The sequence below is a fragment of the Alligator sinensis genome, unplaced genomic scaffold, assembly GCF_000455745.1.
Source record: "Alligator sinensis unplaced genomic scaffold, ASM45574v1 scaffold907_1, whole genome shotgun sequence".
NCBI lineage: Eukaryota > Metazoa > Chordata > Crocodylia > Alligatoridae > Alligator > Alligator sinensis.
In genome coordinates, this window is record NW_005841925.1 from 1,575,296 (window position 1) to 1,600,293 (window position 24,998).

The window sequence follows — 24,998 nt, forward strand, 5'->3', positions numbered from 1 at the left end:
CTTAGACAATAGGCAAATCTTTTACCAGCTATTTGAATACAGATAACCTGCCATCCCTGATAAACCAGACAGACGTCAAAAAACCACACAGATGAGCAAAGGATCTTGTTAGTTCCAGTAACATACTGAATTATTTGGCAAAGTTTCAGAGGATAGTGTCAGGAGAAAAAAAAAACAACCCAAAAAACCACCCTATTATTCTGTGTGGATCATGGGAAACAGAAATAGTTGCCATGCTATTTAATAACCTTGCAAATATTCAAAACAACGACAACATTCAGCATAGATGTTCAATGTTAGCTAGTCTTAACACCCCAAATGCAACAATCTGCAACCCAGACTGTTCAGGGAGGTTTTATTTTGATGTTGAGAAGTCTCAGTAAAGTCCCATTACTTGTTATTAGACTTTTCTACAGTTCTGAAACATGCTTGAGAAAACTAAACAAGCTGTACTAATACTTGGAGTCCACATAAAAAGAATCTTTTTCTTCCATGTACAAAAGAAAGTCAGTCATGATATTTTAGCCACAGCACTACATATCCTAGTACAGAAAACATGGATGAACAGAATGCTAGTGCACACTCTAAAAGAGGTTGTTGGGTACATACTGGCCAAGTTGTACCCAACAACTTGGCCAGGGTTTTATACCCTCAGTAAGAGGGTATAAAACAGCATGTTTTGTGGAACCCAATTATTTCACATTCCTCTATTTTAAGTGTTAGAGCCAAAATAACAGCAAAAAACAGAAGACTAGAATACTCCTGAACACTTATTCAAAACAGCAGTAATTAATTAACCAAGCAATGTAGCACCTTCGCAATCCTAACAGTTATTCTAGGCACAATCCTCAAGATCTTAATTAAAAGAAATAAGCAATAGCAACCTAAGCAATAGCAACCATTTTTTCAGCAGCTTCACTAACAGTTTTGAAGCACTTGAACTATTAAGCCTCAATTCCCTACCAGTTTGGTCAGTTTAATGATTTCCGTTTTGAGGACAGAGAAACAGAGGTGGTAGGTTAAGTGATACAGCTGAGGCCTCAGATTGGTACATACAATTAAGAAGTTCTAACACCCAGCTCCTCTGCTAATTAATGAATCAGCCTTTTCCAAGAATCTTAACACCAATGCTAAATCATCCACTAAAAAAGGAAAAAAGTCTCCCAAGAACCCTGAACTGCAGAGATATGGTAGTTTTCGTTCCAAGATAGTAGAGTCTAAAGATCATCTAGAAGTTCTGCAAAGAGCTGAGAATGCCCTATCCTTTGTAGAAAAGCCTTGTCCTAAAAGTGATCCCCCCATTCCAGGACATTGCTACTGGCTCTGTTCCATCATATTTTGAATACAGTTGTTTTGAAAGCAGATGGGTTTTTTCCCCGCAAGTTAGTTCGCTCTCCAGCTGTGATAAGACTGAAAAGTATCTGCACAGGTTTTCATTATTCTAGAATGTGAAAATCAAAAACAGACTTTAAAAAAACCAAGATCTGCTAAAAATGGGTTGGGTTGGGAGAGTAAGGACAACAGTTACTGGGAGGATGGAGGAGAAAAACCTTACTCATGAAATGCTAATGCAATTGAGGTAAAATCAGAGGGGATGCATACACTTTAGAAGACCACTTTCCAAATTCCCTAAAATGTGGCATATATATTGTTCTCATTGTTCTGACCTTGACACATACTGAAACAATCACCTCATAAACTTGGAAAAAAATTTCTCATCCCTGGTAGTAAATAAGGGCCATTGAAAAGTCACTATGAGACAAGTGATTTTATGGATCAGTAAGAGGGTATATAACAGCTTTTGGTTTTTCATGGCCCTCTACCCATTACTGCATCTGGTTTCACTGTTTAAATTCTTTCTGTCTTCTGGCAAAAGCAATTCAGTGCAGTACAGTTCAGCACAATGCCACATATACTATTTCTTACCATGCAATCAGCATTTAAACACCCATAGTTACAATACTTAAGAAACAGAATAGAAAACAATGTGGTTTGACTCTTGGACTAAGTACAGACAGTCAAAAAGCCTGAGGCTGAATCGCAGATTAGTCTAAACTGTACAGATTGAACTGGTAAGCAAGTGAAAGGATGTTTAACTTTTGATTCCAGAAATGCAGCCACATGCCTGCAATGGCCCAGGCCAGAAGCTGGGGTTCGCTAGAGCATGCCTCCCTGCTTGGCTGGAGCAGACAGCTTGGGCCACGGCTAGCCTGCCCACCCTGCAAAGTGGGGGGTTGTTGTGCAGGAGATGAAAGGCATCCTGGGATGCTGGGGGACTGTGAGTTGACTGGGATCTGGGACAGAAGTTCAATAAATTGATTTAAACTAAATCAGTTAAGTCTGGTGCTGTATCCATCCAGGTTTATCTTAAACCTGTTTTGGCCATTTTGAAACCAGTTTACGGGCACTGAACTTCTGTTGTGTTACAGATTCAAACGGGTTTCTGATTACTTATACTGGTTTGTGTGTAATTCCTGTCCCTAGCCTTGATGTGTGAGTCTCACAACATCAGCAAGTGCCTCAGAATACCCTGATGAGACAGCAAACCTGTCTCAGTTCACTGGCTGGTGAAAATTATGCATGACACAGCAATTGTGAGTTTATGCCATGTAGGGATGCAGTGAGAAGGGAGTTGCCCAATACATGACATCTTGCAGAGGCCCAATTTTCAGAAAGTGCTGAGCACCCAATCTGGAAACCGAGGGCACCTATACATGAGCACGGAGGCTGCTCCGACACACTGGAATTCCAGCATGTCTTGTGTATCAGCATCCCTGTGCTTGAAAATGGCAGCAGGGGCGCCTGAACTAAAGCTCTTCGAACAAGTTTTAGCTCAAGTGCCCCTGCCACCATTTTGAAGCACAGGGATGCTGATACAAGATACACAGTGGAGCTTTCTCTGAGAGCTGCTCTAATTAAAGTGCCAATCCCCTCTCCATCCCCGGAGCATGTGTAAAAGGCACTCTGAGGTGCTTCAGGTTAGTGTTAATTGCCACTCCCCTGATCCAAATATCCAGACCTGTGGGGAGCTTTGCAGGCCAGACAGCAAGGCCCTGTGCCCTAAATTGGGCTCACAGGGCCGAACAGAGGTGGGGCAGGGCCCAATCCAGGAATTCAGCAGTGGGGCAGTACAGGGCCCAACACGAGCACATGGGGCCAGGCGGAAGCAGCATGGGGCCCAATCCAGGAACATGGGCCCCATTAGGGTCCAGGGACCAGACCCACACCATTCATCCAGCCCGCAGGGCCGAAAAGTTAAGCACCACTAGCTTAAACTATTTTCAAGACAACATAAACTAAAACCATTCATACCAGCATGAAAGACTGACCATTTGCAAGTCGTACCATTTCAACTCTAGTGGTTCAAATTCATACTCTACTTTATATCCTACACAACTTGCTGGTATAGACAAATCCTGAGTATTACAGAGAGTTCAGGCATCTAACACCGACAGCCAGGAGGCTGTTCATATCAAAATATCTGTGCCATATGAACCTTCATAGCATTGCACTTTGGTCATTACTGTGTTCCGACTACGTGCTTTATAAACATTCAAAATTAATTTATAAACTGTTTTTCCCCCAAGCACAATAGAGCAGCTCTCCTTCATTCAAGGCTGTGTACAGACCAAACAAGGAATTTTAAATAAGAGCCAGGTCTGAGTTATCCAAGGGCACTGGCAAAGCATCCAAAAACATCTTGGATAGAATCCTGAATCCAATGAAGTCTACAGGAGTTTTTTTCCATTAAATTCAGTGGGATCAAGATTTCACGCTCAAGTGAAAAGCTATCATCTTTACATTGAGATGGACAAAATGTATTTCAAGTAATTTAATTCTAAATTTGTCAAGGCTAAGGCTAAGCATGAGATGCATCTCATAGCTTTTTTTCTTTTTAAGAAAGTTTTAAGCACCTTAAAATAGGGATTTTGAAGGTGTGGATTATCTCATCCATAATAATTGTCTCGCTTTCTTAGGGTTTGGTACTGCCATTGTGTCCAAAGCCCTCATATATAAAATCACCAGCAATATCAAAAAGGAACAGATTTTTAAGGCTATTTAAAGGTACAAAAACTCCTGGCCATCCAAGATCCTAGTGGAAGTCCCTGGCACTTCTCCTTGATATACTTACCTGTTACAAATTGCTTCTGATCAACTGATGTGCATACTCAGTGCAAGGTGATAGGTAAGCAAAACTCTCCATTGTTTACTTTTCCCAGTTTCGTAGCTGATGCTTCCTGTGCAATTTTGCAGTTATTTTCTTGCTGCCTGTAGTGTTGTAATTCTTTACCTTTTGCTACTACAGAAGAGGTGTTACAGTTTAACATCAATTCCTAAACGTAATCAGATTTAGACTTTGCATTTTATACTTCTACAGTGTGCAGAGGGCTCAGCTATGCTGGACTCCTTTATGCTAGGTATATACACAGTACCATTCAAATTTCCCATGTTTCTGAGAGTTTCTCCATGAACAATGCTCGGCACTTTATCCTACAAGAACATAGCTATCTTACTAAGTTATGAATGGGGAGGAGGTTTCTCATAAAGCTGAGGTCCCAAGCTATTGAGGCCCTTCGAAATCAAAGCCATGGTTTACAAATATCACCATGAGCCAGAAGAGGGTGAGGAGTGTTGATGTGATGTGTCTTCAGCATTTCCTCCTGCCAACAACTAATTTCAATTATATTTTGTGTCGCACACTGTGTTATCAGCTAAGGGCCTGCTTGAGATAACAGATACATGGACTATTTTAGATTAAAGTTTATTTAACATGGTAGAGAAAACAGTTATAATGCTGAGCTTGCTTACAGCTGCTAGAGGCAAAACAGAAGTGACAGAGCCTTCAGGATACGCCCATATAGCCTTGATCAATAGGTCTGCCTCAGCCTCAAGTCACTGTAAATGGGGTCAGAACTCCACAGTATGTTCATAGTCAGAAGATGAACAAAATATATATGCTGGACACCACAGAGATTATAGGAGAGGACCTAAAACATATACAGACATATTCACAGGAATCTGTGTCAAAAGTGTACAAGATAATAAAGGAAATAATACACGAGACCCCACTTAATGGAACATTTCCTTCATCTGCTGATGACTCTGGATTGATTAATTAATTGGTCAAGAAAAATTCAGGAGGAATCCACTGATGGAAATAATGTGAATAGTAAAACAGTCCCTCAATAATATAAGCACTCCCCAGTAAGAGATGAACTAAGAGGAACAATAAAACTCTCTCATGAGAAAGATAAATTAAATATATTCAGTAAAAGAGAAAAAAAATCTTGACAAAGTTTGAAAAACTCCTCAAATATTTGTGCACTAAAAAAGAAATAAAATTACCCAAATTTTTTTAAGAAGAAAGATAAAACTAGTGATACATTGGTCAATATGAGCATTGGCACAATAAGGCCAGATGGGGAATAGCAAAATTTTAACAAAACACCATACATCAAGTGATTGTGACTGTACAGATCAGCATAGTTCTACCAAAATTAACAAAGCCATGTTAAATTTGGCCAGCTGGGTATGTTCAAAGTCCTACACCTCTGAGGTCACATGTACAAACTAGTTACAGCTGGAGCCCAAGCTGAACCAAAGGAACAAATTGGTCTTTAACTTAATGTGACCTGTTCTGCTTTTTCTAGCCTTCGGTTTTTATTCAGTTAAAATAATTTTAGTTCAACTAAACATTGGCTCATTTTGTTTCAAAAAGCTATCAGACACTGATGTGCAATGAGAATAGAATTCCTTGAAATAGCAAAGTAAGCAGTGAAGAAAGAGGACCCTTGTTTGGGAAGAAGTGAAATGAAAACTTGCAATAACCATTTATGGGAATACTGGCCTGTTTCCCACTTATGGAGAAAGTTGACAATTCTGAAGTTTACAAAAAAAGCCTGTAGCAGTATTTTTATGCCAACAACTCTGGACACAATAAAAAGAAAAGATGTATTTCCAGAACTGAAAGAAACAGGCTGCTGAACATTGTTTCTACGAAGGTACTGAACCTTGGGAAAAGTAGTAGATATAGCAGTGGCACTTGGACCAGGATTTAATTTCAATTAGTGGACAAGACATGCCAGGAACTATACTCTTCATTAGTCACATTTGACTGTGATTAAATTAGAGTTGTATTGTCAAGCCACCAGCAACACATCCAACATTTGAGTGTGTCCTGTCTACAAGCTATGGGAAAGAAGGTAAGCCCATATCATGAAACTATAGCTGCAAGAGAGACTACTTTGTTTCAGAACTTCAAATCAGCTGGCACTAAACCTAATTCAACCACAAAGAGGACCAGCATAGTTGTTAGAGAAGATGTGTAATTCTTGCTAGTTACATACTAAAGCAGGAAAAGAATTTCTGAAGAAGAAAGTCAACAAGGATGAGAAGCCCAAGAAAGACAGAGAAACCCGTTCCAACAGCAGCGCCTCACGGTAATGAGATGCCTTCTAAGTAACAGCACTTCTCAGCACTGTTCAGAGGACTGAGCAAGAAGGGCTCAAATGACTCCCTATCAGGAGACAACATAATCCATGAATACATTGTGCTTGGCTTTCTCCTGACACGTTAAGCTACTTTTAAGTCAACAAAAGAACCCAGTCAGACCCATCTAAGGGACCCTCAGGGAGGGAGGGAAGAGAAAAAACTTCTCGTCTTCGGGGATTCCTTTCAGGAACAGTTTAATGTTTATAAAAATCACATGATCCAGCACTGTTGTAGTTAAACAGAATGCCAAAAGCATTATCTGTAAACAGGAAAATAGTATCTGTTTGCACTTCAAAACTGAAACACCTGAATTCATGTATGCCTTTTTGACAGCCTCCCTGCTGCTCCTCCTCAACTGTAGTGACAACTGATCCAAGCTATGCTTTGCTGTTAAGTGATACAAAGGCTATGCCTTTATCAAATGCCTCTTAAAAATGGGAGAGAGAACTTGTTCTTTAGGATTTTCTTCATTTCATTTGTGTCAGGGGATTTAAAAATGTAGGCCTAAATTAAAAGTGTAATCTTGATAATTGCTTAAGCAAATCAGTGGCTAAAGGTGTAATTACAGGTGCAATTTAAATCTTAGCAAAATACTCAATGGTTTTTTCCAAGTTATGCTATAGCTCAAGCAGCAGATATGGGTGAGCTTCTATGGCCCATGATATATATGAGAGAGAAGATTATGATGAAAGATCCTTCCTTGTCTTACAATGTATGAATTTTCAGAGCAGAATTACATGCCTTACCTGTCTGAGAATTTAGGCACATTTTTCAACCCGACGCAAAAATACTTTGAGAACCACAGTTCCCTAACCCTCCCGAACAAAATGCAGAAGAACAGTTCATTGTAGTGCAATAGTACTGGGGAGGCCACTGAGGATAAACTCCTATTCCAGTACTTACACAGTTAGAATTCTTTCTTAGTGAAGTCAACTTCTTTAAACCTTTGCTAAGTACATTTGCTTCTAAGAGAATTAACATTCCATAAGATGTTCAAATCCCAGCTTTACAGCTTCTGTTAAGGCTAAAAGTGGACATTCCATTCCAAATCTCTTTTTTGGTGTGATGAATTGTCAAAACTGGTTCTTCTGGGCATCAAGGTTTTCATACTAGCTCTTCACTCAGAAACGGAGTTAAATTTCCACCCATTCTACCATTTTTGGCTTATGCAAAACTCCAAAGTAAAAGGCTTCCAAACTTCAAAAATAAAACAAAACAAAATTATGATCCTTGAAATCAAAACCATTTTGTTTTCAACTTTATAAAGATCTGTCTTTTCTAACATCTATGCTGTGCTAAGAGTTAGAAGTACTAAAAGTATCTTCCTGCACAAATGCCATTACCTTATTTTCCCCCACCACCCAGGTGCTGACAGACATCATGATTTGTGACTTCAGTGGGGCTCCAAATGGGAAGGTTCAGAAGTTAGCCTGTACAGTCTCACTGCAGGAGTGGGCCACAGAGCACAGATGGAAAAAAAAAAACTGGCCTACTTTCTACAAGGAACAATTCTAGATTTTTTTATTTTAATCTCTTTCCATCACTGTTGTTAACCTGACCTCCTTTATTTGCAACTGGTGGGGGGTGGAGGGAGAAGAGGGTGAACATATAAGGAAGGTAAAGGAAGAAGAGAAAAACCCAGGACATCTTGTAATGAAAAACTATCACCACTTTGACTTTGCTTGGTTAGCTGCACTGCTTTCAAACTGCAATTCAGAATACACTTGTGCAGGCAATAAGGTCAAGTTAACTCTGTTATGGGAATTGATTTGTTATTGGCTTACACATGTTTAGCATGTCTACCTTAGTGTGCTCCTCTACTTTACTTCTTTAAGTTACCCTACTAGCAAAAATTCCACAAAGACCTAGATCACAAGCAAAAAGCTAGAGTTTAGAAAGGTCTTTTCATACATGTCTTTTCATCAGTGCTACATTTAATCTATTACTGACCTAAACCAGAACAGCATTTTCTTTCCATTCTATCTTACAAATGGTGAGAAATGTTTTCTAACATCATTAGCCCATGCTGCATATACCTTCTTCCATTCCATAATCAAGAAATCCTGTAAAATGATTAAACTTCACACCACTTGTCAAACAGCTAATAATATAATAATATCAACCTCAAGCACACAGATGGCCCAACATCAAACAGAGTTCTAGGGACACAGACAGAACAGAATCTAGGTCTCTTGACTCAGCATTTTCTTCTCTAGAAGCTGAACACTTTCTGATAAGAACCTATTGTCCCAGCTATCATTAGGGCATAGGACTTTAGAAAGAGTAAAACGATTAGCAGTTGGATGCCTAATTTCCTCTAGCCTCCAAAAAAATTCTAGTGCTCATTCTACTTAGAAGTCAAATACAACAGTAAAGGAAACGTTCCACTGCTGCTGCTTTAAGACCAGCTCTCTATCACCTTACAAACACTGCATACTGCATATTGATCTTTTACAATTCAGATACATGTATAAGAGAGAAAAATCACAGTCTACGAAATCTGCAGGGTAACAGGGGTTTTGTTTTAGATTTAAAATGTGGCATTTTTTCTTTTATAAACAGAGAAACAACACCTGTTCCTGTATTGCAGATTACTCTTACACAGTTTTCTCGGTGCTACAAGAGTACTAGGATTGCCATCCATGAATAAGAAAACACCGCACACAAAGCAAACCAGACTTCAGTTTCTTGTGTCTGGAGTGAAGCAACACTGGCAGCAGCTGCCAACACTAAGCAACTACATGTTCCTGGAGAGCTCCTTGTGCTCAGAGTCAAGAGTTGCACACTGTCCACATTTTTCTATATATTAATACACTGAATGCACCACGCAGCTGAAAGTTTTATCTTTTTTTGACTTGTCAGACAATATTACTGTGTAGACCTGGAAGGATGAGCAATAAAACAATCCAACAATACTGAATGCAAAAAAATTTAAAAAATTAAATGACGTTTTCCACTCAACATAACTGTTTTTTCTATCGTTTGAGCAGATCAGCAGTTATTCATACTGCACCACACCATTAGTCCATATTTTCTGAATGTCAATGAATGCATGTACCCTTATGGCACTCTACCCTAGTCCCATTCCTATAACAGCTAGTACAGTCTTGTACATTAACCCATTGGCTTTCAGTGTTATCCCCAACACAAAAAACCTTAGGTCCTTCACCACCACTAAGTTAATTACAATTTATTTTACATCTGTCATGACAAAAACCTGATCCATAAAGGCAACAAGACAAGGGAAGCAAAGGTTCTGAATAGTGGTATGTGGTAAGAATTATCACGCCCATTTAGAGAGGGGAAAGCAAAGTTGAAGCAAGTTGGTAGCAGAACCTGCACCTGAACTCAAGCTCTTGCAGTTCCCAACCACATGTTCACTCCCTCAAATCCACCCTCCCTCTATAAAGAATTGCACAGTACATGGGTCTCATGTTTGCAAATTCTTCAAGACTTCTCAAGGGGGGCAAAGTGACTTAGAAGCCTGAGGGCTTGTATAAATGGTGACATTTAGTGTCATAGATACTATTATAGATACTCCAGTAATATACCACTTGTAGATACATTTGGGGGATTCAGAATACCATTTTTCAATTGTATTGGTATAGTTGTGTCAGTACATTTTCCCCTGCAGATGAGTCCTCAGTTCTGTTTTCACAAGCAGTTTATTCACTCCGGAGCCCAATTTCAGGGAAAGTTGACAAGACTTACTCTCATAAAGTCATCTGGCACTTCTGAAGTTCTTACCTAAATTAGCAAGGAATGAAACTGAGACATAGATCATTCTTCCATGTCCGCAGTTCCTAGTATGACCCACTTACAAGTTTCTTTGCAAGGAACAAAAAGTCAGCTTCTTGCAACCAAGGAGTTAATTAATAAGAGTGGAAAGAGAAGCACGTGGATGTTGGCATAAGGCAGACAGGACCACAAAAGATGTGGAGCTTGGGAAAGAAATAATCCATAAAACCGAACCAAAAGGCCACATTCTTATGCAAAACCAGACTTCCTGTTCCCATTCCACATTTTTTGCCCTCTTTTGAAATAAAACCCTTGACAGATTGTCTGACTCAACAATGGAAAGGTGCAAGCACAGTCTAAACAGTCACTCATGTTTGTGCCATTAGCTGAAGCCAAATTCACACTGGCCCTGGTTTCCCCTGCCAGAAACACAAGGTCAATATGAACATTTAAAAAGAAAGCTGGTTCTCAACATTCAGCAATGTTTTTTAAAGCTGTGAAAGGGAAAGCTTTCTTATGCTGTATGGGGAAAGAGAAAGTCTTTCAGCTGCTGCAAGAATTACCTTAAAAGCATTTCAATTGCAGCAGGAAGAGTTAATGAAACTGTCCTTTCAACCCAGGAAACTGAGGGTTCAAATCCCGCCTTAGTTCACAATAAAAGGAGGTTGTTGTGTTTGTCCTGGTGCCAGTGAAAATTAACCCACATTAGAAAATGACTACATTATTTGGCACACTGGCTAGATACAAGTAAAAAGCACCCAAGACTTCAACAGCAGAGTTTTTTAGTCACAGACTGAGCTTCACTGGCAAGAACCATATGTATTTAAGAAGGTTACACTTAGCATCATCATTGCTGGACTCCAAACAGTAATGTTACTCCCTCAATTTTTAAAAAAAAGCCAAATTTCCTGATTAATAAAAAAATAAAACTTTTCCAACACATTGTATAAGTTCCAAATGACCAACCTGAAATATGCACCTACAGTTATACAGTTATCGATGATAGGAGGACAATAACTAAAGTAGAAGCTAAGTAATCCTCAACTGTGTCATATCAGAATTAACACTTTAGAAGAAGTGCAGGGAGGAATTCCAGTTTCTTAATAGTAGGGAACTACCATCTGAGATACTAGATTTATTTCCTCTCATCCAAATTACCTAGAAGAACAAACTTCACAAGCCTCCTAGGACAAAGCCTTGCATTTACATTTTCCAAAATTGAACCTAATGCATGAAAACACAAACTCAGCCCAATGAGAAAAATGTCCTAGCATAACTACCTCACGCATCTCTCCATAAAGAGTCAGCACAGAGGGAAGAAGAGACACCATTCATCTTCAGTAGCAGAGAAACAGATTTACTAGTTTAATTTTTAATTTGGCATTTTTCTGTATGGATCACTCCATTTTAATTAACTGAATCTGTGAGCAACCTGCTGGATCAGCAGCAACACAACACATGGCCACACAAGCTAAGTACAGATATTCAGGGGCATTAGGAGGAGGTTAAATCAGATCAAAATGGCTGCCCAATATCAGGTAAATCAGGATGGGCAGGCTAGCAGGGTGTTGGGGAGTCAAGCAAGCTGAAGGGGATTGCAGGTCCACCAGGGGATGGGGGACAGGTGCAACCTGCAGGTGGAGTGGGATCCCCCCAAGTGAGCCTACACCCCCATCCCTCCCCACACCGGGACTTACATGCTCAGCTCCGGTGGTGGTGAACAGTGATAAGAGCAGCTGCACCTGGAATGGCTCATGGGATGGGAGTTGAGAGGGCTTGGGGGGAGGGAAAGCAGCACCCAGGCTGGGGCCAGTGCCTGGGTTTTCCCACCCCAGGGCTGCACAGGGAAATTGTACAGAAGTTCCATGCACCAGTTTGACCTAAACTTAATAAGTTTGATACTACATAGAACCTGGTTCTTTAGCTGTTAGACTGGTTTGTATGCATGGCACTTCTGTACAGTTACAGGTTTAGACTAATTGCTGGTCACTGAGACCTGGTCTGTAGGAGTAAGGTTGGCACCGGGACGAGCTAAGTTTAAGTCAGGCGGACATTTTTAACTTGATTTAACCTCCCCAAATGTCTGTACTTAGCCACAAAGATCTGGCTTTAAGCAAGTATACTGGCACATCAGTGTCCTAAACATGTTACACAAGCACTCTCTTTGGAATGCAGCCCAAGCATAATGGCTGAGCTGACCCTCTACTACATCAGGAATAAACAACAGTCTATGGGTACCATTGACCAGACAGAAAAAGAGAAGACAGTTCTTCAGTGGGTTCCTTCTAATATATATATACGTGCTTCACAAAGGTGCTTAAATATGCATTTAAGTCCCACTGAAGAATGATGTGTAAAACAAGACAAGAGCAAACCTCACAGGCAACTGGAAGGTGATCTGTGGACCAAAAGTCAGTGGATCATCACCTAAGAACTATGGCCCAAACCAATAGAATGAATTACAACAAATATTTCTACATCTCTAGAACTAGCAGAAACCAAAGGAAAATCATACTCATTCATCCACAGCAGATGCAGTTAAAAGACAGATGCAACACAGCCTACCAATGTGGGTACTTCTATGGGCAGGATCACCACAGTATCTTAAACATTAATGCCTTGATTTCCAACACAGCTGCAAAGCAGAAACATATTGCTGTTTCTGTTCTACAAGAGGAAAAATTTAAGCCCGAAGGTGGATTTTGAGAGGTGCTGTGTTGTTGCAGCTCTCATTGACAACAGCTAAATATACGGGCACGCAGCACTTCTGAGAGGTGAGACTGAGAGAAATCAAGTATTTCCCAGACTTTTCCAAGTTGAACTCCTCCCCTCCCCAGGAAAATTAAGCTAGTCATGCCTCCCTGCCATGTGTTATGATAGGCCAACCTAGATATCTTGGATAATTCAACACTTAAGTAGCCATCTGAAAACCTTCAGTCATCCAGAGCCGGTCTACTGTCAAAGAGCTGCTATGGAGCAATAGTTATGGGAATAAAGATTCCAGCAAGATGCGACATATGCTGACAAGGAGTTTTTCTGCTAGCCACACCACCCCCAGAACAAAAGCTACACTAACCAAAGCATTCTTCTGTTGGCATCACTACACCAACACCACAAGTTTTAACTAATTTGCAATGATAGCAGTTGTGTTTACTTTTTTTCCCCATGCTCCTAGCCAGCATAGCTATACCAGCAAAGCTTTGTAGTGCAAAGTTGGCTTCAGAGTAGATTGTGTACAATTTCCAGAGGTGATCTTCTCCCTCCTTCCATGCTCTGATGAGCAGTGAAATGGTTACAAACATGGACATTTAAAGGACCAATGGCATGAGATAGTTCCCACCAAGATTAATGAGATAGTTCACTCCTCACAGTTTGCATTTCAGGATCTCTGCTAGTGCAAGCAGACACTGTTGTAATGCTTTCAAGCATTTCTATACAATCCTAAATTTTAGAACTGTCTTTTAAAAAAGCTGACCCAGTGAAGAACACAAGAGTCTTGTCCATGTCCTGTTGACTCATCCTTCACATCCTCTGTTCCCAGATAAGGGAGCAGGCCCCACATTTTAGGAAACTTTTAAACTCAAAGATATGCCTAAGATCACACAGTAGATTTGTAGCAGAGCTAGAAACTATGCCCAATTTTCCAAATTAGCAGTTCAGTGTCTTAACCAAAATATATCAAACTTCTTTTTAAAAATACCAAAAGTTATGGGGTTAGCTGGCTTCTCTTGATACAGACTTAGATGGGTAGGAGAGGTTTGTGGGGATTTTAATGACCAGTGTAGTTGTTTCTCCAAGTATACATTGACTGTGCCAACCAAGTTGCCTACAAAATCATGACAACTTATCTTCAGCATCTTTACTTTACATCTGTGTGCCTAAATAGCAAAAACAAATTTTTGCCTTTCAACAGAATCAGCACTAGCTAAGGGACACTTACCTGCTTTACAAGTCTTGCCATCATGTTCCAGCTGCACTCCAGTGGGACAGGCACAACTGTAGAAGGGGTCTCTGGGAGACAGAAGGCACAGGTGGGAGCAGCCGCCATTTTTTTCTTCACAGGGAGTATGAACTTCAAGAAATCAAGAGAACCAACATTTACTTTTTTTTATTTCTAAAGCTGCAAGTCCCACTCAAATATTACCTCCTGCAATCCCCTCCCAAGAAGGAGATCACCACTCCTACCTATTTGTCACCAGCCGAAAAGATAAGAGTTTTCAGAAGTGGCTAGTGATCTTGGGTGCTCGACTTGAGATGCATTAAAAAGGGCCCAATCCTCAGAGGACAGATGCTCACGCCTTCTTTGATGCACCTCAGGCTGGGCACTAAAAACTTGAGACTCCTCAAATCACTAGTTGGCCCTTGTCTATGTTACCACATCCCCACAACATCCCAATACTAGATGAAAGTGTTTTCTGCTGATGGGGGAAGCTGGGGTGGTTCTGGGAGCAGCCAAACATCTATACCGAGGAGCCTGGCTGTGATAACATAGGCATCCTTCTTAAAGTGGCAGCAGCCCCCACAGTGTAGATCTAGCCGAAGACAACATTTTCCTGCTACCAAGCAACAAGAAAATCACTAGTTTTTATTGGGGAGGGAAAGGGAGTTTACTACATTGGATACTACAGCTTCTAAAGGTTTAACATTCTAGGATTTCCATGTATGTGATTCATGGGAGGAAAGGAGGAGAAGGAAGAACAGAGCAAAAATTAACTCTTTCACTTTTCAGAGAAAGGACTAAAAATGTCTTCCCCTTTTTCCTCCTACCTCTTTTTAAAGTCAGTTTTGAAAATGCAAATGCAATACATTTGAAATAGGAAAAAGCAAGACTACAAGGGAAGAAACTACTCAATTAAATCATCCCTGAGAATACTGACACATTTGATGGATTGCAAGCTTTCCCTGACTACCCAAACTCCACACCACATATATGTATTGTAACTATGTACAGTTTAATCCCCAATCCAATTAAATGGGGGGTTTGTTTTGGTTTTTTTAAAGGACTATTAATAAAAACCTGGGATGGCTTGCTGTGTATGTGTGTGTACTGCCTTCCACTGAGAGCCACAAGAAAGAAAAATCATGAGGAGGCGGCATCTGAACTTGATCCTAGTGAAGTCAATGGCATCTGAATCATTTTCAGCAGATGCTCTTTCCCCAAGTACCATGTTTTCCTTGCTACTGGCCTAGAAATACTATGACCCAAGAGTGGGACATTCCCTCAGCTAAGAGAAATGACAAGAATCCAGCACACACAACACACTCCCATCTGGAGCTCCAGGACAAGCTGTGGTACAGCACATACCTGACAACCTCCATTGAAATCTTACACCTGTTTCTCAACTAAACAGATACCAAATTCCTGTTATTTACTTGAAGCCTGTTTACTGCCAACCTAAACTTTCCTTTAAAAAAACCCCACAGAAAACAGTGCTGCCTTCAGGAAACAAGCCTTACAGTTTGGTTAAATTAAAGAGCAAACCCAAAAGGCAGAGATTCTGCTGAGTGAGACATGATACTTATCCCCAGGGCTGAATTACACACATATTTCTGCTCTGTTCTGATTCAATCTGTATCCTCTGTATCCCTCTCACCTCCTCCCCATAGGCTCCCTGCAACTACCATCCTCAGAACACGCACACAGACATACAGACCCTGGAGCATGGTCCTATTGATACTGATATGGTAGCAGTAAGTATAATATTCTGCATGATATGCCCACTGATTTCAATTTTTTTTTTTACCATGAGGACTACAGTGCTTTATCTTATTGTTTTTAAATTACATATTAAGCATAAAAAGATATTTTATTTACCTCCAAATACCTGGTCAAAAATGTGAATTGGCCATAGCATTAAATGAGTATAGTGGTCTCACCAAAAAGGTTCTGTATATGTTAGGCACTTAATGTAAGATAAAAAATTTAGACAAGCCTCACTTAACACCAGGGATTTTTAACAACTTGGGGGCTATTTAGAGGCCTGTCTATATTAGCACTCTCAAACACCATTATACTGACTAGTAGTGAGTGGGAAATGTTAGAAAAGTTAGAACAGACAGGCTCCTTGGTCAGTCAGTATGAATGGAAGTAAGCATTTTCCAAAACATGTTAACTAATCCCGGTTGGTCATCCTCACACCAGCCAGCCAAAATGTTTTAAAAACTGCTAAAGCAGTAGTCATGTTTGAAACAAGTTTAAAGCAGGAGAATAAGATAGTGAGTTTTACTTAAACATCAAAGGAGCAAAACCAAAAGTTTTGGACTTTTCCTTTGCAGATCCTATTATACCAATTTATTCTCCTAAGATTTTTCTGCAGTAAATTAAATTAAGCTTAACCCTCTTTTATGGTGGGGATAACAAGGAGTAAAAAGCAGTCTGTCCAAAACTACCTAGCAAGACCTAGAAGATTAGAACCTGGGGAGCTCTCCTCTTCAGTTCCACATTCAATCCAGGGGGCTATGATGCCAGAAGTTAAAAGTAATTTCTATCATAGCTGCTCTTTGGCACTAGCCACTGATGCGACCTCAAACATAGGCTCCCTTTTAAGGTTCTTAATGTTAAGAGCATGATGGGCTGAATAATATGCTTCTTTCACTGAACTGAATGAAGTCAGTAGGAATCAGACCCACACCAAGACTGATGGACTGGGCCCAGATCATTGATTAGCTTCTGTGCCAACAAGTTGACATTACCATGACCTACCTTGCTGGTGACATTTCTCTTTCACAGGGCCCAATTCTAGAAGGGTATTTAAGAACATATGTAACAAAACAGAATCAGTTCCACTGAGTTTGGCACCTAACTTTTCTTAGGCATCTTTAGAGCTGCAAGACCTCATTCAGACTAAATGTTTCTCCAATTAACATTTTTGCTTCACAAAAAAACAAACCACAACACTTATATAGTATATAAAGGAATTTCAGGACAATGTGAAACATACAGTATGGCTGTCGCTCTGGACTCAAGACCTGGATGTCCATTGGGGAGTAAAGTGCACTCAATATTTCTCTCCTTTTTTCTCCAGTCCTTTTGTTACAGGCATGAATGGAGCGAGTCTGCCAATCTGTCCAATACAGCGTGTCCCCAGACAAGGTCAGCGCAAACGGATGAGTGAGACTACCTTCAACAACCTTTTGCCTAGATTTATGAAAGAGAACAAACATTAGCATACATACATTCTCTAAATCACCACAGAAGTAGGATTTTGAAATAAAACAATTTGCCCACAGTTCAGTGAAATTATCTGAAGGTACAACTGATGAATACTTTCTGGGAAAATCCAGAGAAATTAAGCCAGGGTGGATATATACAACTGATGTGCTCTTGAGGTAGAAGGTGGAATATTTTCATAAAATATTTCATGGAGAACCTTTCGTTTCAGTTCTAAATAAATTCACACAAACTCTTGCGCTTTATAAACAGCCACAACTGTTGATCTTTCATCCGTTTGTTTTTTTCCAGCTCCACCCCAAGAAGACATTCATCTCATTTTAACCATGTTTACTGTGGGAGAGAAGGAAGGGAAAGACATTTCCAAAAATCTTAGAGAGACTAATATCAAACTGTGCACAAAGCAAGCACAAATGTAAAAAACAGCCATTTGCTTCCATTTAAGCATGCATATATATTTTAGTGACTACAATGTATGCTGTGTAAATATAGTCAGATTCCATAACAGAGAACACCTTACACATGTGTGTAAGAAAGCTTTGCAGAATTTAGAAATGTAAAGTTAGACTTTCTTCGACTGCTTCATAGCTGTCAAACTGGGAATCTGCCAGACAATCAGGAAACAAATATATTGTGTTTCATAGCAACAAGATATCCAATTCAGCTACAAACTGACCCCTGGAAGGCCACACCAATGTTCTTTAATGCAAGCAAACAAATGGCTGATTACGACCGTCTCCAAGATGGAACACAGACTACAGAATACTTCTCCTCATTAAAATGCTAATTATTTTGTCCACTCATATGTCTGGTATCTTTGTCCAGGTTTGTCCCATACGATTTCAGCTCTTTTGTCTCTTTATGGAGCCAACGTTTTCTGCACCATACTGAAGAAGTGACTGAAGCAAAAGCATAGACGTTTCCTTTTTTTAAGTTCTCTCACAATGTAACTTCCACCTCAAGTATCGTTTATTACATCTCAACAACAATTTTTTTTTGATTGACATACACTGAACCACATGAGTCAAGGCCTACTTCCTGCGTGATATTCTGGGGTGCTAATGGAGGCACGTATTTAATAAATCAAATATCCACATCCGCAGTGGGATCCAAAGGATAAATCAACCAGTATGTTTAAAAATTTAACAGAACAATCTAACAGAGCTTCAGTAATTTCTTATTCTCCTCCTAAATAGAACCATGTCCCTGAGAATAAAATTTTTCATGCGGCATTGCTGTTAAGCCATTTCCAGTAAGAACAGCTATCAGAGTTCTGTATGCCTTTTTCCCCCTCTGTATGTTATGGGGGAATTGGAACCTGGAGTGGCCTTGAGCAACAGGTTTTGAGGACTTTTAATCTTTAATTTGATATAATGCACATGCTCATGCCTCCAACAGAGATGTAATCATTTACTTTTTCACGAAACTTTGCAAGTTTTCAATGGGCCTGAACCAGAACCCCCATTCCTTTTCAAAACCTCATTCACCTCCACGTGGCTCTCCACAAAGGCAAGCATACAAAACTACATGTAGTTTTGCACTGCAGGAACTGGATCTCATTTGCAATTGACTTTTTCATTCTACAGTACTTTTCTGTACACTGCAGTTAGTTTGTCACTTGTTGGATTGATTCCATGTTATTTTCTATTATTCTTTATCTCAGGTCCAACATTATAAATCAAACATCACAATAAGATATATTCCCTCTTTAAAATCACATTTTTTGGAAGTGTGTCACTATCATTTAGGATAAGCAGTCATTGAATGTAATTTCACAACAAGCTTTTGTACAGGGGATTCTAAAGATTATGCACAGGACAATAACCTGGTGCAGTTCAAAGCAATTTGAGGCAATGAGACATTTTAATGGTTAGTGAAAGCAAGTATGACAATTTTTTAGTTTGTTAAAACAATCTTATTTGTTTTTTCACACTAGAAACAAATGCTCTGCTCAAACAAGGAAAAAAAATACATCTTCCACATCAAAGGGTTGGCTATATTCATTCAAAGACTTTGAAAGTTCATAGAAATGACAATATCCCCAAGGAAGGGAAGCAAAAAATAAAATACTTTCTTGTAACTATTAAGCAGACTTCATTTTCACTCCTCTTATGGAGAAAGAAGAAAGTAGGAAGAAAGGGTAACATGGACTGAAGATAATGTTATTTTAATTTTATCAACATGGTGCAATATTGTCATAACTGACCTGAAAAATAACACCCACAAGTTTTTCACGTACATCTATTGACAGATGCATAGATCATTTTTATGCACATACACCAAGCAGACGCCTTCCAGATTTACATGTGCAAATAATTATTTGCATATGTACATTCAAAGCTGACTACATACAAATTCTTGTTTGTGCAGTTTGGAGACAGAGTTAAGGCTGCTTTCAAAAATCTGGGCCTGGGAACATCCAGATGATTGCTCAAAGTAATAAATGACTAAACGAAAAAATAAAAACTCATCTTCAGTATCTTTAACTTTCTTTCCCATCTCCTGGCTTGCGTGCCTTTCCTAATAAAAGTGATGGGTGAATTTATGTGACTTTCTAGTCTTGGAGTCTTTGTTTCTAACTATTAACTGTCCTTGCTTTTATTATTTCCATCTCTCTTACACATCAGGTCCCGTTCTCCCCCCCCTTAATTACATGCTTTGGAACTTTTGAAAGAGTTCCAGCTGACTTACTTTCAAACTCAAGCTTACTAACACATAAACAGATTGCTGCAGTAATTTTAATCCACTATAGAGAACGCAAATTTCTGGTTTATTTGAATTCTAAAGTGACAGAGCCCGAGGGGAGACAGAAAGGATTTGTGGTATTGAAGGATTTATTTGTTGAAAAGTTTTAGGTATGATTTATCCGGCTCTGTTAAAAAAGAATAGACATTCAAGCATGAAGAAGCCAAGTTTTTATTTCAATTGTGATTGTAAAGTTATTTCCAGATTTGAACTGCACTATAAACCTACTTCATTATCAAGTGCCAAAGTATTTCACTTTACAGGTTTCTGAACATCAACATTGATTAGTGAGGTGGGAAAAAATAAACAAAAATCCTATTAAAGTTGCACCATGTAAAGATTAAAATCAGTACCTAAGGACCTTGATTAATAACACAAGAGATATGCTGTTATAAGAGGGGAGTTAAATTGCTTCTATGGTATAATAGAACTCCCATATAAGCAACATATTCTGAAGCTACCTCTGTTACACTGTACAATGGCCAAAGCCTCATTGAACTGCACAGGCTCAAGGATTTTCCAGCAGTATACGCTGCACTGGAAGCATCTGACATCTGGGGTGTATTCAGGTTCCCAAATACCAGATAAGAAAGTGTGCAGGACAAGTGAGATTTGAACATTCAGGAAAAACTTGCTCCCTTCTGAATTCTCTCGCTTCCTCTCTTCACGGGATATTAATTAAATCCTACTTATAAATTACTGTCTATATACCCTTACACATACATGACTGGGAGTGAAGACAATGGGAATTCCCTGTGCAAGAGAACTAGAGTATCAGACTCAAAAATCTGAAATATCTAAACTACCTTAAAAAAATTTAAAAGGCTGAGGTTTTGTTAAACTGTATATAAATTCCTGACATACCTATTGTTATAAGAAATGTTTTATTAAAATTGTGAATCGACAAAAAGTCTTTGGTTGGTACCTTATGCCACATCCAAAAACGTTTTCTGACTTGCCTTCACTTTTTATCTATCGTTACCAGGGATCCGGTTTTCTGTTCCCCACGGAAAAACAGAGTAAACAGCGGATTTTACCTTTTACCATAGGCAAACCTGGATTTCTCGTTTTTACCGAAAAAACCTGCGGATTTGCAGTTTTGCAATAAGCTCCCTGCAGGCTGGCAGAGTTCCAGCCTGCATGGAGCTAGAAGGGAGCAGGAGGAGGGCGGTGCCACGTGCATGGACTGGCACATGGCTCTAGGCAGCCTGGAGAGCAGCTCCTGCAGGTAACTAGGGAGGGAGGGAGCTGGGCAAGGCTGGGGCTGGGGCTGCTGCCCAGCCAGGTAGTGCATGGGACTTGGGGCCTGGGGCCACAATGCGCAGCTGCAGGGCCCCAGTGGGGAGTGGGACAGGGCCCTGGGCAGCTCATCTGGGAGAGCGGGGGATGGCTCCCCGCCATGGTGCCCCACGCCCTCCAGATCTGTACATGGGGCAGGCATAGGCTGCAGGTGTGGGCTTCTGCTCAGCTGCCCTCCCCCAGGGCCTTCAGTCTGGTGGGTGCAACCCAGCATGGCAGGGAACAGTGAGGCCATGCAGAGAAGCTGCTCGCCACTGCGAGCTTCGCACTGTCCTGGCGACATGCCCCCTGCATGCGTGGCTGCTTTGAGGGCAGAGGCACAGGGTTGAGCCCCTCAAAGCAGCCATGCACGGGTCCCCCCTGCTCTCCTCGGGAGTCCGTGCCACGGTGGAGCCAGCCACCCCCGCTGCAGCAGGGGGGAGCAGGGGCAGGGGGATGTGGACCTGGATTTGTACCCCTGGAAGCTGGAGGCCCCCTCTGGCAGGTACCTTATGCCACAGGAGCAGGAGCTGTGGTTGGGGTGGGGAGTGGGGGGTGGTGGTAAGGAGCACCAGTAAGGCTGTGGTGGGGGAATGAGAGGCACAAGCCGGGCCGGGGGGGGCCTTTAATTTTAATCACAGATTTTGGCATTATTATTAGAGAATTTCTGATTTTATATCAGGAAAAACCAGGATCTCTGATTATTACTTAATCACAGCATAACTCCAGCAGGTAACAATTTTAAATACTTATTCTCAGTAGAACTCAAAAGTGAGTCAATGCAAAAGAACACAAAGGGAGTCAGTAACATGATCCCTATTTTAAACAACTGAAAACTGAGGCACTTTGGAGTAGAGTTAGTGTAAGATATAGAGTACATTTTATTTTGCATTATACTGGTATGGAGATGCGTAATCCAAAATATCTCTGAATTTTTATCAAGTCAAGTAATTAGTTTCAGAAGAGGAAATTTTAAGTACCTAAAATATACAGATCATCTGCATGGTACAGATGTTGCTGTGATTTCCATTTTGCCTTAGGGGCTTGTTCTCACATAGGGATAGTCACCAACTTGATATCAGGTTCTGTTACGTTCTAACACTCCTCAGCTAATTCCCCCAGGACAGATTATTTTGGATTGGGTGCCATGAGTTCAGCATCCCAAATTGGGCTCTAGGACTAGGAAGTTCAAGTCAGATGATAGAATTTGGAATACTTAGGACTCCTCATATAAAACCACCACAAGTGCACATAGTTTAAAATTTAGCACAACAGATGCACCAAGTCTTGTACACACGTGAAGCATATGTAAAGGGGAAAACTTCAACAGTGTTAATAGGCCATGTTTCTTTTGGGTCGGGGGAGGAGGGGAAGGGAGAAGTCATCCTCAATTTACAAAAAGAACAAACAAAAAGGATTTACTTCCAACATGCTGGGCTCATTACCAGGGTATTTGGGTACCGGCATCAAATTATAACATTTCGTGGGCACTAAAGTTGGAGACTTGAATGATCGGATAAGATACTTTTAAATTATCATATTCAGGTTGCCTCTGGCACCCCAGATGGCAGGAACCACCGCTGTAATGTGGTCAACACGGAGGTAGACACCATTCTAAGACTGAAGCTGATACAGAATATGCAGCAGTTCACTTGCCAAATGACAGGCTTCTTATTGGGAATGCATGATAACATTTGCTCCCAAGATCAGTGCTGGCTGCACACTGAGCTCTGAGTAGAGTTTAAAGTTTTGGCTACGATCTATGAAGACCTAGTTGGCTAATCTAAACCACCACATTTCTTTGTGCCATAATGCCACAACAGGAGTTAAAAGGGATGCTCATGTTAGATATGCCTCATTAATTTTAACTGAATTAACATTACCAAAACATTCTCTGTGAGGACAGTAAAATGCAGCTCACGGTCACCCTTGGTCTGAAATAGCCTGAATTTGGTGACCTTCTGGGGACCCTGCATAAGACGTTTGCTTGACAGGGATGTCAGAATGTGCTTCCCGTAGTGATGGGAGGGTGAAAAGGAGCTTCTGTGGGTGCTTGACTGCTGAGTTCCTGTTGAATTGAAAAAAATCAATGCTGCTGGGGTTTTACTATATCATTAATTACATGGTAGGTGCCTAGGGCCTTGGAAAGGCATCTTTAATTTATTTCAAATATAAATATATGCCTAGAAGAGAAAAAATTATGCTGCAGGGGAAGGCTATAACAACCGGCCTAGCATGGAATGATGATGCAAATATTCCAATTATTCTTTAATTTTAGAAAACTGAACCACCATTTCTAATTGTAGGATTACATACATGTTTACATGAGGAGTGCTAACAATACAGTTAGCAAGATGACAAGGTGTTTACATAGTGTTAGAGGACTAGTGAAAATTAGCATCTGCATAAAATGAGCAGTGTTTTAAAAGAAGACCCATACCCCAACCTGACAGAGACCAAAAGAAACATACCTAAAGGAACCATCCAGATTTGCTCTATGAATGAAACTCAGCTTTGCATCAGCCCAGTACAGTTTCTGCTCCTCAAGATCTATCGTGAGTCCATTAGGCCAATAAATGTCTGAATCAACAATTATTTTCCGTGTGCTGCTATCCATTCCTGCCCGTTCTATTCTGGGTGTTTCACCCCAGTCTGTCCAATACATATACCTAAAAAATAAATAAATAAATAAATAATGTGTTAGGAAGCTAAAGTGATTACTGATGGTTTCAGAAACAGTTGCAGTCTCAGCCTTTTCTGAAACTTAAAAATGTTATTTTTAATATTACTGTAGAGAGGTTTAATCATATAAACAAACATCCCCAAATTATTTAAGAAGTACAGAAATTCAAGCCAAAGTTCCAGAGGCTTCAACAAGTTCCTGTAAAAAAGAGGGCATGTTTCAGAAGTTTTGCATTCCATATGAAATATTACCATTTGCATCCATCTCAGAGCACAAGCTACTTGTCAAAAGCATGAACAATCGTGCACCTTGCTTACATCCTTAGCTATTACAATGGCATGTGTTAACGGCATTTATGCACGCAAGTGATCAAATTAATGTTCAGGTAGTCATGACCGCATGATAACTGCTGTCCTTCTGACAGTCCAGAGGTCCCAAGAGAGAACAAGGGCACGCTTACCTGTATTCTTTTAAATTAATAAAAAATGAATGTAGATTGTGGTGGAGCACCTTTGGGGTTCTCGCCACGTGGTAGGGGCTGCAGTAGGCTGGGGCCCAGCCCAGCAGGAAAGGCAGCCAGGTGAAGCCCCCCAGATCTCATTCTAAGGGGGGAGGTGTGTGGCAGAGCACCTTTTGGGGTTGCTCGCCACTCGAGAGGAGCCTGCTTTGGAGCAGCAGCTGGGGAAACCTTCCTCTGGTACTATTTAAAGGGGGAAGATGTGTGGCAGGGCATTGTGGGTGCCTGCCACTTTAAGACCAGAGCCAAGCAGCCAGCAGGTGCTTGATTAAGGCAGCCATTTTAGATCTCTGGCTGCCTATATAAACAGCTCAGTTCCCTACTGGCTGGCAAAGCAGCAACACTGCCTGGTGGGGAGGTTCCATAACAACCTG

General features: G+C 40.5%; 1 protein-coding gene across 5 annotated transcripts in view; it reads right to left on the minus strand.

Moving 5' to 3' along the window:
- Window positions 1–24,998, minus strand: part of LRP5 (LDL receptor related protein 5) — a 250,039-nt gene that overhangs the window by 137,515 nt on the left and 87,526 nt on the right. For all 5 annotated transcript variants that reach the window (XR_003092970.1, XM_025198577.1, XM_014517749.2 and 2 more), the window contains exons 3-5: window positions 23,896–24,093; window positions 17,172–17,368; window positions 14,171–14,302 (exon numbers count right to left, since the gene is read on the minus strand). Coding sequence is in view for 4 of the 5 variants with exons in the window: in XM_025198577.1 (XP_025054362.1) it covers window positions 14,171–14,302; window positions 17,172–17,368; window positions 23,896–24,093 (527 nt within the window). In the remaining variant the exon portion in view is untranslated. The remainder of the gene's footprint in view (window positions 1–14,170; window positions 14,303–17,171; window positions 17,369–23,895; window positions 24,094–24,998) is intronic.